At 38.1% G+C, this 13721-nt stretch overlaps 1 protein-coding gene across 1 annotated transcript; it reads left to right on the forward strand.

Annotated features, from left to right (window-relative positions):
* Nucleotides 1–1762: 1762 nt before the first annotated feature.
* Nucleotides 1763–9226, forward strand: GAL (galanin and GMAP prepropeptide). The gene is made up of 5 exons (XM_054276194.1): nucleotides 1763–1844; nucleotides 2509–2563; nucleotides 3574–3660; nucleotides 6731–6808; nucleotides 8953–9226. The coding sequence occupies exons 1-5, from the start codon at nucleotides 1764–1766 to the stop codon at nucleotides 9003–9005; spliced, it is 354 nt and encodes a 117-aa protein (XP_054132169.1). The 5' UTR covers nucleotide 1763; the 3' UTR covers nucleotides 9006–9226.
* The last annotated feature ends 4495 nt before the right edge of the window (nucleotides 9227–13721 follow it).

The following is a 13721-nucleotide window of genomic DNA, read 5'->3' on the forward strand; positions in this document are numbered from 1 at the left end:
CACTCTAATTTGACAGGAAGGTGCAAGTACTGTGGATGGAAAATCAGAATAAAAACTGCACGTTCAAAAACATTTCAAATACCATTTACAGGAACATCAAAAATAAAATTAGTCAAAGCTCACAGAATTAACACATTTTTGTAACATTTATTGAATGCAAAATTGGAACATCTCTTGATATAACTTCTGTGGGTTTTTTTTCAAATAACATAACAAAAAGAAAACATTTTGTGCACAAAGAAGCTTCATGTTCCAAAAATTACTTAGTGGAAGTTAACATCTGAAAGCTAAGGGATTTCAGTCAAAAATGCACTTTTGATAAGGTAAAGGACAATATCACTTTGCAGAAATTATATTGCTTTTTCCCCCATATCTATCTAATTTGAATTGTGAGGATCATGCAATAGCTGAGAGAACACCTTCAGCAAATGATAAAAAGTACCAAATAAAATCTGCAAAGCTGAGCTTCCCATGTATGTACATCAGCATTTAAGAATTGCATAAAATAAACTTCATCCCAGCAGTTTGTGCTCAGAGACCGAAAGACAAGGCTAAACTATTACAACCCTACTGCACCCAACAAAAGAGGGCAGGAAATGGAAATACAAGACACAGCTTCTGCTTCTAGTTTGGGTAGTGAACATTATGCTATATTAAAGTAAAAAAAAAGTTTAAACGAGTGAATGATAAAAGTGTTGTTCAAAAGTTTGCAGGGACTCTTTAGCAGTTTCTAGAAAAGGAGCTGTAAGTAGAACTTACTCTGTGCACCGTCTGTCTGTGATGTTTTCTCATTGAAAGAGAAATGAACTTGAGGGACTCGCAGAGAATAAACTGATTAGTTGTAGAGAAAGTACAATTTGGTAGGGAGGAAAAATGGAACCAATACGGGAATCTCTGCTTTGTAATTCAGTTTTACACATCCCGATGCCAGCAGCAACCACAGCTAAGGTGAGTGAACTGGTGAAACTCCGCTGCTTGTAAATGCACAGACCGGAGCTGGTCTAGTCGCTGGAGAGAGCTGGATCCCTGGCTTTTATATTTAACCCCGAAAGAAATGCTGTCAGCCACAGAGCGGCAGGAGGGACAGACTCCAGCGCTCCTCTGCTGGTGCCGGACACCGGGCACCGCTCACAGGGATGGCAGGGGGCTGTGGGTGAGCGCCGGGAGCTGCAGCGCTCGGCAGCAGGGCAGGGCAGGGCAGAGCGGTTCTTTCTCTCAGGTACCTTCTCCCAGGCACCCTCCCGTGCCCGGGTCTTTGAGCAGCGATGTGCACTCCCTGGTCCCCCCTTGTGTCTCCGAGCAGTGATGTGCACTCCCTGTCCCTCTCTGTCCCCGCTGTCCCCCTCGGCCCCGGGCACAGGGCAGGCTGACGGCTCCGCCGCAGCTCCCGCTCCCCGCGCCGCGCTCCCAGGTGCCTCTAATTGGATTGCGGTAATTTCTGCCCTTCCTAGAGCGGCGGGGAAGGGCCCGGGGGAGGCGGGGGGAGCTGTGGGCGGCTCTCGGCTCTCGGCTCCCGGCGCGGCCGCTCCGCTGCCCATAAAGCGCGGCGGGAGCGCGGCGGGGCCGCGGCCATGCAGTGAGAGCCCGCCGAGGGACCAGCCCCGCTCCGGCCTCGCCACGGCAGCTCTGCGAGGGACAGACCCCCAGCTCAAGGTACCCCGGCCCTTCTCCCGGCGGGAACCGGGCTGCCCGGCCCTGGAGCCGCTCCGCCCGCGCCCCGGGACGGGCCGAGCTGCGGTTCAACCCCGTGCGGTTTCTTGCAGATGCAGAGGTGCACCGGAGTCCTGTTCCTGTCTCTAATCCTTTGTGCCGCCCTCTCGGAAACACTCGGGCTGGTTTTCTCAGTAAGTATCCGTGTCTCAGCGAGCGAGGGACCGCCGCGAACCTCCCACGGATGCGCACTGTTCTTAGATGCAGGGGTTGTAAAGGAGACAGCACTCAAAACCATTTCGGGCTATAAACAGTTTGCCTCTTTCCCCCCCTCCCCCCCAGCTAAGAATTTCGAGATTTTAAGAATGTCGAGATTTTGAATACTAGCATTCTTGTAAAAAAATTACTATAACTAAGAATGTCTAGTTGCTAGACCGAAATGGAATGGGTGTCCCACCTGCCTCCGAAAAGGTGATGTACGTATGGACTTTTTTATGAAGAGGCTGTCATGTAAATCCAAGCAATAAAAAGAAGCATTGCTATTTGCTAACATGGCTATGAGGTGGCAAAATATAAACTTCTAGTATAAAGTTGAAATTTCTGCTTCCAAAGTGTGACTTGCAGTCATCACTTATGTGGAGTGAAACACTCAAACCACATGGATGTCAATAGCAACACTATCGACTTAGGCAGGGAAGGGGCAAGAGCTCGCCATGAATATTTACTTCAATATGATTTGCTTTACTTTTTAAATTTTTTTTTTTCTTGATTTTGAGCTTTCAGAAGACTCTTTCTGCTAAGAGAATGTCCTTTTTTGTGTAGGTCATGCAATAACATACTTGTGGTTTTTCCTTTAAGGCAAAAGACAAAAGGGGTTGGACTTTGAATAGTGCTGGTTATCTACTTGGGCCACGTAAGTGAAGCAATTCTTTTTTCATTATTTCAAAATGCAAAAATTGTGTTATTCACTTCTCTGAATACAGCAGTTTTTTCTAAGCCTGCAAGACTGAACAGACTCATTTGGGAAAACACTTGCTTACATGCCTGTCATAGAACCGAGTTGTCTTAGACCACAGCTGTTCTTTTCTAAAGAAGTGTGATGGGAGGCCTTATGTCCAGAAACACATCTGCTCACATTTGGTGCTTCTGAACTGTAATTTTCATATGACAAATACATCACCACCAGAAGTGTTAAAAAATCTTACAGCATCATAGATGTCAAGGGCAGAATGACAAAATGTGTACTTCTCCATGAATTTCAGATTTCACCCCTAAATCTTCTTACAAACTTTCACTACTTGACTTTATAAGACTAATTTTTTTTTTAATTAAAGCAAAATAAATTAAAACAGTAACTTGCAAACTCAAGACTATTAGCAGCTCACTATGTGTAAAATCAATATACAAGGTGTTCAAAATACAGGGTACTGGTTTACAGATGTAGGTAATAAATTCAGGTTTTAAGAAAAGAAATGCAGAACTAAGCTTTTCCAAATATTTGTCCTTTTGCCATTTATTCTGGTGAATGTGGCAAAATTCATCACCAGTGTTTCTATATTTTCAGTCTCAGTAGCACATAGACAAATACTACACATACTTACTCTGACATTTTTCATTCTTTTTAGCTAACAATAAGGATACATAAAAAAGAAGTTTAATGCATCTTAATTGTATTAACTGGTTCTGTAAATGCCTGGAAGTATATTTGCCCAAAGCACATCTAAGCAAATTGGAAAAAATACTGTGGGGAAATGATCTTGTCAAAGAGTTCTATTTTACATCTAGGATTGGATAGTAGGGATCATCCTTTGTTGCAGGTTATGTTCGTCAGCTTTTACTGAGGTCATATTGATAAGCAGCAGGTCATATTGATAAGCTTTTACTGACTTAAATAACTCCTCTGATTTTTAATTTATTTATCAGATGCAGTAGATAACCACAGATCTTTTAATGACAAGCATGGTTTCACTGGTAAACGTGAAACACCACCTGAAGAGGATATTAAAGCAGGTAATGAAATCTGGAAACAAGCATTTTAAATTTGTTTTTTATGTTAAGTAATTTATTTACTATTGAATTTACTACTGAAATTACTGTTGAATTTATTGAATAATTTACTATGGAACTGACTATTTGGATACAAAGCTATTTCTGTATTTCAACAGAAATCCTAATAAACATATGAAAGGAAGAAAAATGACATTTGGCCACTCAATGTGATCTTCGTATGTCATAGATTACAATATCTAAGTGATTAGGAAAATGTACCATAATTTTGTTACTCTAAATGTGTAATAGGTCATATTGTTTTGGAAAAACTTTGGTTTTTTTCTCTTTTCATATGTTAAAGTAAGTAAGTATTTCAAATGTCACTGTAGCCACTCCAGAATTAATTGGTTTTTGGCAAAGAAGAGAGTCCATAAAGGTGTATTTCAGTAATGAAGGCTGTAGAAAATACAAACTCCCAAGATTTCCTATGGTTAAGCAAGGTGGCTTATCTTCATTAAAAGACTGAGAACCTGGTCACAACTGAAGTCAAAATGCTCAGATGTTTCATGTGCCAGAATTTAGTAAATGGCAATGAAAACGGTGCAGCCTTGTTGTGGATTTGTCATCCAAAGCTGGGCCTCTAAAATACAAATATATGTCTAGACTCCCTTATGAAGAGAGGCTGACAATTTTTAGGCTTTATTTTGAACACCTATTTCAGGATAAGGCGCAGAAACTTCTAGAAAAACCTGTTTTATCTCCTGAGGAGAAACGAAACCTGCTGCAGACATCTCAAGCGAGCTGGGATGAATCTCATCCTTAGGCTGACAAAAGGGACCACAGTCCTTACTGAGTGCATTTATCACTGCAATAGTGGGGGCAAAACAGAGGGTTTGGAGCCTATTTTAAATAACACCCAGAACAGTGCAAATGGAGTTAACACTAAATAAGTTCATAAATAAAGGACATGTGCTTAATTACAATCTCATACATACATACTTCATAAAGAGAAGAGAAACATTAATGCATTTCTTAATTTTTAACACCCTCTGAAGACTGTCTGTTCAGTTCTGGCACAGCTACACAGTGGGGCTTTGGGGTTTGTGTGTGTAGTATTTTTTTTTTGTGCTGTGCTTTAAGTGGGGTTTTTTTGTTTGTTTTTTTAAGGAAAAGAATCCAACCCTACTGTTTCAAATACCAGAGTTAAAACAATATATGGCTGGTAAAAGCCAATGTAAAAGTAAAGGATTTGTAATCCAGCAGTAGAGATCACATTGCAACATGGTGCCATTTGTGCATATCCCAGGTCCCTTACAGGAATATGAACTTATGGGTTTATGGAATTCTCTTCCTGGGTGCTGTTGAGCCTCCACAATTGCAGATAAACGCAACCAAACTTGACAGGGTGAGACTTCAAAATTACACAGCTGCCTCTGTTATGAACTTCATTCTCTTCCCTCACCAAATATTTCTTTGAAGCTGAAGTTTATTACAGATTTCTACAATTACAGAGTTCCTACCCAAAGGAGATTTAAATATGTATATATCTAATGCATAAGAAATGCATAAGGTAATCAGTATATTAACTGAAAATGAAGGCTTTCTCCTGATTATTTGCAAAAGCCCCTTGTAAGGCAATATATGCACATATTATTTTATTAATGTGAAAGAATTTCTGCAAAGGACTGTGCTCTCCTTGAAGCAATACTGCAAAATTCAAAAGCCCTCCAGATAACCTACAAAAATTAGTAAGCTGTATTAGGGACTGAACATTAGGTCCAGGAAAAACAAAAATACAATAATCTATGAGCATAATTGGTCAAATCTTCAAGTTGCAAGATCATAATGGTTTGTTTACTGAAATCTGCAAGTTATCCACTATGCAGAATTAAGGTAAATAGCAGAGCAATACATAAGTACGATATTTCCAAGTTATGGAGGAAAAATATTTATCCAATAAATTTCACATGGATAAAAAAAGTCTTGAAAAAATGTGACCAATATAATAATAACAAAATTCATAACAGGTTAGGTGGGAATAAAAGCTAAGGAAAAATTCAAATTAAAGAGTATTATTAATGCAAATAATATCTTTGTGTGAGTTCAAAGGCTGGAAGACAAGATTTTTAGGTGCAAACATATTAAATGCATTCTTAAATGCTTATTCTCGTTTCACCAGAAACCTTTGTGTCCCTTGCAACTCTCATCAATGTTCTAAATTTGTGCTACAGAGCTCAGTCTGCCTTCTGACCCATCTGATAATGTTTTCAGTGATGTAATAATGGACTGTTGGTTCTGGTACCCACATCTGTGTGCAGAGAGTTAAACATCTTGGGGAAATTACTTAACATTCGTTCTTAATAGACAGCAGTTCTCCATCCTCCTAAAAATAGCAAGGTGTCTTCCTCCAACTCCTGGCTGATGTTTTTTTCTCTCATTTACAGATGCAGAAAGAATCCTTCTCAAAAGTGCAATAACAAGCCCCCATTAGGCCATTAAAACAGCATCCAAAAGCTATTTTCACAAGCTCGAAGACAAGTGTATTGGATTAGATACCTATGTGAAAACAGCTTTCTGGGCTTGTAGAAAAACACCCAGGCCTAGGTTTTGGGCCACAAATCACTTCTACATAATTTGAAAGGCTTATTTGGAACAAAGTCAGGCTACATGAATGAACTTTTAACTGTTCAGTAAGGCTGATGAATTTGTTTGCTAAGTTTGAAATTTAACCCATTCCTGCAGGCTCAGGTGGAGACAAGAGAGAGAGCTGGGGACAGAGGATAATTCTCTTCTGCAAGAGATCTCTTAAGGCCTAGAGACCACAACCATCAAGGTGTCAAAGCAGCTGCCATGCAGCAATGGCATACAAAGCTGGGTGATTTTGATTCTGAGAATTGCAGTTACCTATCATATAGGGGCTTTGCCCTCCCATGAAAGGAGGTTTTCCAGCAAGGATTTTAAGGAAAAAGGAATTTCAGATAGTTTTGGTGGTTTTTTCCCCTCCTCAGAGTACTCATTAACTTAACCACAGAATCTCATATGATGTGTTTGAACCATGTTAACTGTGAGTAACAGGCAGCTTGTTTCACAGGGAGCCTTGGGAGACCCCTGGCTGATGAAAACATTGTGCGCACAGTAATTGAATTTTTGACCTACTTGCATCTGAAAGGTTAGTGAATAACTTTTACTCTTTCACAGTTTCTGGTAAGAAATTTGCTGAGGAGGCAAGACTATGCCTAAGGTACAAATCTGCAGCAGATTTAAATGTGCAAGACTTGCAACAACACCTCTGGCATCACTCTCATGCACAGAGCTCAGGTGATCCTGAAAAATTGCAGCCCAGTGCAGATCTGATGCAGCAGAGTTCTGATACCATCCTGAAAAATTGCAGCTCAGTGCAGATCTGACATTGCAGAGTTCTGATACCATCCCATCACTTGTTAGTGCCAAAAGAAACACATTTCTCTTTTTGCATGTATTCTACAATAAAGTTGCAAGACAAAATTGCAACAATGCTGAGCTGAACGTTGGCAAAGAGCTCAGACTGCTCTGGAGTAAAAGCTCTGTACAGCCTCACAGTTGTGATGAGAGTTGTAATGCTGAGCTCACAGCTGGCTCTGTAAGAATGGTAACTTTACTATGGAATTTATCTCCTTCTGAGTTTTCATTCATTTTGCTTTAAAAAAGCCTAAACAAACACAATATTCAGCTTTTAAAAACCTCTTCAGCTTTTCTAAAACTGTCTACAAAATGTATGAAGCCATTGTAGATTGCTGCAAAGAAACCAACAGGTAGAAAAAGGTTATTCTACTTCAAACGTTCGAGGATTTTTTCTGTCTCAAAAGGAGACAATTCAATAAATCAGTAACTTCCATGTTCTTACTCTTGTGTACAACAAATTATAAGCAACTTTGTGGCAAGTCTATGCTGTGGGACTGTGTGTACATTTGTGCTTTAATTTCTTTATTAAAAGAGACTTTCAACAGATCAGTTCATTTTCTGCATACCTGGGATGCTTTTTACTCATTGTTCTCTGAATTATTTGTATCTACCCAAGGAAAATAATTCTCATTACTGAAAATGTGAACCCAGTGTTTATTGAATTGAGTTTGCATTTGAAAACAAAACCTCTGTATAGCTAGTCCTAAGGGCCTGAAATAATTCAAGCACATATTTGAAGCAGATTATTAGCATATGTATTTACTGTGGACAAAGTAGCTGTTTGCTGTACCACTGTGAAGAAAGAGCCCAAAACTCTCCTTTACTCTGCTGTGTGAGCCTAGGAATTAAAATCAATATTTGGACACAGCAAAAAAGGGGTAAAATAACCTCAATCACACACCTTCTGCATAGGCTAAAAGCTGCTAAATCAGACAAGAAAATAAAAAGCATCTCACAGAAATACAAATTACTTCTTCCCTGCAACAAATGAGCTTAAAAGGCTCCCTTCTTATGATGGTAATGACAAACAGTTGTTTTTATTCAGAAAAGGTGGTGTTATTACCATGTCCTCATGAAAAACAAAAAATTAATCTGCAGATCTGCTTTTTGCAGACATAGTTCTTGTAGTCTCAGGTTGCAATAGACACAGAATGTTGTCACATATTATCTCTTAACAATATTTATTGGAAAGGCTTAGTACAAACTCTTACACAAACCCACATCTGTAAATTAAGCAGGTGAATACCATATTTTTTAATGATAGAAATCCTTCAACAAATTTGCTTCAATGAAACCTTACTGCATTAAATACATTGGTTTAGAGATGTTCCTTGGTGGGGGAAGGGGGAAAAGCCTCACTCATGGGATTCAGATTCAGGCAATAGTGATCCAGATTAGATATACATTTTAATCTGCATGAAAAAGGCAATGTTTTTACTGCTAAGAAGTACCTTGGTAATAACTAAAAGGGGCCTTCATCTTTTTCTCTTGGAAATTATTCCCTCCAGCTTTAAGTGCTTCTCATAAAGAGCAACATGTAGAATGGCAGCTGTAATTGGATAATATTAAGTCTTATGAGATGCTGGGATCCAGAAATATCAATTGACATAATAAAATTAATATAATTGTTGTTCTGTCACTGCTGTTTCTAAAATGTTGGAATTGTATCAGGAAGATATTATTGACATTTGAAAGAAAAAAACCTCAGTATTTTATAAATTAAAATATGACAAGTTCAAAGATTTGTCTTTTATAATTGAGAAAAATATTACTAACATTATATATTACTGAAACTGGATTTCATTACTTAATTGCTAAGATAAATATGCGTATTTACATATGTGTTAATTACCTTTCTTTCCTGTTTTTCAGAGGTGGGAGCACTTGACAAGCTACCTACACCAGAGGAAATGAACCAGTCTTGAAAAATTCATTTTTATTTCGTTGCAGTGTAGATTTAGACTGAATTCTAAACAAAAGACCAAAATGACCTGAAGTTAAGAAGTATGGTTTGCATTTATTTGATAAATGGTAAACAGCATTCTGCCCTCTGGTTGGTTTGTTGGATTAGTTTTTGCTTTTTTTTTTTTTTGTTCCATCCCTCTCCTGCAATGTCATTGTGTATGATTTTGCTTTGGTAATTTTTTTCTGTACGTAAATGATAAAATAAAAATAAAGAGCAAGGAAGTTGTTTCATTTTAAAATTATGTACATACCAGCACACAATGCACAGAAAGCATGGGGTAAATTGTAAGATTACACTGCTTCTCTACTCTGCAATATTAGAGCAGAATAAAACATATACACTGTATATTGGGTACTTTAAATAACAGAAAAACAACTTCAGAGTGCTGCCATGCAGAATCATTTTAAGTCCCAGATCTGTCTATACCTCTGTGCTTCAAGGAAACATTACTCCCTGTTCCTATTTTCACAGATGTGACATAAACTCCTGTTCACAATAAATTTCACATTATTCACCTGTACTCCATTGGCTGGAACATACCTTGATGCAATGCAGATTTAAGTGTTCTGCGCAGGTTTACACAAATCCTTTGTGTAGGATTCCATGTCATTGAGACATGGGGCTGCAATCTTAATGAAGAAAAGCTCCTGGCTGCTACCAGATTAAAAATATACTTGGTGAGCTGCTTCATTCTGAGTCCAGCAAAGCATTTGGGTCCATGTTTAATCCATGCAAAACAGCTTTGATGTGCTGGACCAGGATGCTAGGCCTGCACACAATAAATGTCAGATCAAGACTGAGGAAAGGTTTGAGAGGTTACAGAACCTTAGAAAGGTTTTTCATACTCAGATGACTTTCAGCCTCTGCACAGTGCAATGAAATATCATCCTTTCACAATGCTGACGTGCACTGGAGTGCACAGACTGACAGAAATTTTGCAGACCTTTATTATCTGATCTGTTTTTCACTTTTAGCATAGCAGAATTCTAAAAGCCAAGGCACCATTGTGTGCTTTGTACCCAGCCAGGCATGCCACCCTGTCACTCAGGCTGTGCTCCTCCTGTGATAATCACTCAGCCTCTGATCTCATGTCTCATGTTTTCACTTTCCAAAGTGTCAAAATATACTTCATCCCAGACCCAGTGAGCTTCTGAGCAAACCCTTCACACTATGTTTTACTGGATTTCTCTTTGTTTTTTCAGAGCAACGAAAGAAGTATACACTGCTAATATACATGCTGCTAGTTCAACATTATTTGGCAAATTTGTGGGCTTTCCAAAATGTGAAAAAGGAATAGAGGGAAATTTAACCTCTGTACATTAGTATAGCTCAGTAAGCCCAAACTCTCATTTCCTCTAATAAGGTCCACACTTCTCACATAACCTTGAAATAACCTCACTAAAATTAAGAGGTTTTCTTTTCATTGACTTCCATGGACTTTGGCTCATTGACTGCTAAAATCCAGGATCTATTTGAAGAACTCAGAAGTAATCCATCTCTGGCAAAGCAGCTTAATCTATGATCAAATAAAAGGAATTTCATTTTAGCATTGAATTTCTTTCCTTTTCAAAAAGAATAAGAAATTAGAAATAATGGGATAGAATTAGAAAGAGTTATTACTTTGATCCAATTAGTATACCTTCAGCTCCTTAGAGTTGGAGTCATCCTGTTAGAATGGTCATTCAAAATTCTGAAATTTGAGACTATTTGAAACAGTGGAAAACTCATAGGATCAGGAAGATTTACAGCACTGTCTAAGCAGGGAGGCTCACAAGGTTTGACATTGTGCTGCACTGTAATACATATATATTATAGAAACCAGATTATTATAAACTACCAAAAGCAGTCCACATACTTTCATTTAATAATTTCTGCATTCAAACACATATTGATAATATTCTGAAATAGAGACAGGTAAAATTTTCACCTTGTTTTTTCACCCTTGTAATGCCTCTTATCTTTGCAAATATGAAGGGGGGAAACCACAGTAAGGAGTTCTTCTGGATCAATTTTTCTGGATCAATTTCACAATTTCAGTAACATTATTATTTTATTAACACTCAGTTTATTTAAATTATGTCTTAAATCACTTCCTCTCAAACAAAAGTTCTGAAAATATTTGGAGTAATATCTCCATGATGAACCTCTTGGACAAACACCTGATAAAAATGTCCAATGTCCTTTAATCCACAATTTGAAAACAATAAGTTTCAGTGGGGCAAATGGACAATAAAAGAATCCTGCATTTCAGTAGAAAATAAGAATTAAAAAATCCCATTTCACATCTCATAGTATCATTTATTGCTTCTTTGCATATATTCTATTCCATTGTTGTGTAGGATTAGCTCAAATTTATATTTACACTACAGAAAAAAGCCAAATAAAAACCCCAAAAGCATAAACATTTCTTGTAATGTTTGCCAGTGATATGAAATTACCCTTCATGCAAATTTAACTCTGACAATGAACAGAAGGCTTGCATGATGCTGAATGGCTGGACAATAAAATGGAAGATGAGATTAAATGCTGATGCAAGCAAATTACATACGCAGAGAAAAACAACTCTAATTTTACATACACATGCTGATGCTCCAAATTATGCCGGGAAATACAACTCAGACTCATTGGACACGGTCCTCTAAAAATGTTCTTTTAAACCTCAACAGTGGATAGAAAGCCAAAGGGAATAGTGGGAATCACAATGAAAATATACCATTCCCAATTTTGATACCAACAGCAGTTCTGGAGAACTTTTTCACTGCAGAAAAAAGAATCACTGTCAGGGCAGAAAAAACACAGGGAAAAGTGAGAAATATTTTCACAGTGATTTTCATACACAGAGAAACTAAATAGGTGGGACATGAGAATCTTAAATGTTGTGCTAAAAGTGCTTTTTCTTGTAACCCAAGATATAATGATGAAATGCCAAATGATGAGAAAATTATCAAGTAACACTTTTAAACTCCACACCCAGAAAAACCCAGAAGGCTTTTCCATACATCTCCTGATGAAATTGTGGCACAGGGCTTTGTGGAAGCCATAGGTTCTGAAATAGTTATATGCATGGAAGAAAAGTCCTTCAAGTTCTAAATGTTTAATTAATTTTTTCAGACCAAATTAGGGACATGAGAGCACAGAGTTATAAAACAACCCTTAGAACCTGATCCAGGGATTAATTAAACAGGACTCCTTCAGCTGCACAGCGTTTGATGCCAGTTTACAACAGAAACATGGAATTCAGATATATTTGGCTAAAAATTCTGGAGAACTACTGAATTCTGATCACTACCTATAACAAAGAACCCTATAATTTTGTACAATGTTTCACCTACCTGCCTGGTAGTCTCATTAAGCCTTGTTTGAATGCAAATCAGTTCAGCATAAAAGGGAGAATTTCTGGTGGCACAGCTGGCACAGAAGAGTCTATTCAGACTAGGAAGCCACCAGGGAGCTACAGGATACTTGTATTTTCCCACCTGTCTGCTCATGGAAAGGTCAGACTGCAACATTAGCATAGAAAAATTAGGTAGGACTCAGAGCACTGAGGATGTTTGATGGGGCCTGATGTTGGGGTTGCCAGAATCCTGTTTCCAGGTTTGATGTTACCAGGGTTCAAACCACAGCTCCTTTTGCCTGAGGCCAGAGAGAAGCTGGGTGTGAGTCCATTCACAAAGGACTCTGACACATCCTCAAGTTCTCTTTTGTGTTTCCAAAGAGATGAGGAGACATGATATGAGATAGCATGTGAAGAAACACATTAATAACTCCCCAAAAAAGTGGCAAAAGTATTCTAAAATTATTTCAGGATATGTGACACAAAATGGAAGCAAGTTAGAGAAGTATTTTGCAGTTTGTCCAGAATGCAGATTACCCCAGGAATTTTCTAACTTTAAAAGGGTTAAAAGAAAGTTTAGACTCAAGTGTTATTAGCAGAACAATTTTTCACAGAGTACATTAATGGTGCAGTACTTCTGTCACTATTTTGTGTTCCATCACTTATTTTTAAATAAATGCAAATGCTAATTCTGATACCTAATTGTATGAGGACAGAGTGTGACCCAGCCGTAGAAAACTACACCTCACTGATCCCTTTACTACCCAGATTCAGGAGCTGGGTGTACAAATAGCAAGTTGTTAGGATTTTTATTGCCTACAGCACTGGACATTTGTCAATGCATGTGCCACACACAGAACCTCCCAGAGGTGAGCTGTGAAAAGCCAGAGCTGAACTGAAAATGAGAATTATTTTATCGCCTTGCTTGTAAGGGAGCAAAAACAGTATAGAATAAAATAATTCCCTAAAACTTTATCAAATTCCCTTGAGATTCCCCTTATGCATTTCTAATTTAATTGATCTCCACAGATTATTTTCTAATTAAGTATATATAAACTATACAGCCTTTCTGAGTGCTAGGAGACATGAGTCTCCTACAGAATGTCTGCCAGGGGAGAAATTCTAAAATACCTGTTACCATTCAGATTGGATTTTTTTTCGTTTCTGAAATAAATGTTGCCTATGTATCACTCACCAACACAAATGGAATTAATTCAGAATGTAATGCTTCTATAATTTCCCCTTCAAAATGTTCATATTGCATTTCATTGAAATTATTCCATTCCATTAAAAATCATTCTACTGGAAAATAATTGATCAGATTTATGCACATCATGGCTA

This window comes from Melozone crissalis, unplaced genomic scaffold (genome assembly GCF_028551555.1).
Source record: "Melozone crissalis strain CALT ecotype California unplaced genomic scaffold, PUWL_Pcris_2 ptg000018l_1, whole genome shotgun sequence".
NCBI classification, from domain to species: Eukaryota; Metazoa; Chordata; class Aves; order Passeriformes; family Passerellidae; genus Melozone; species Melozone crissalis.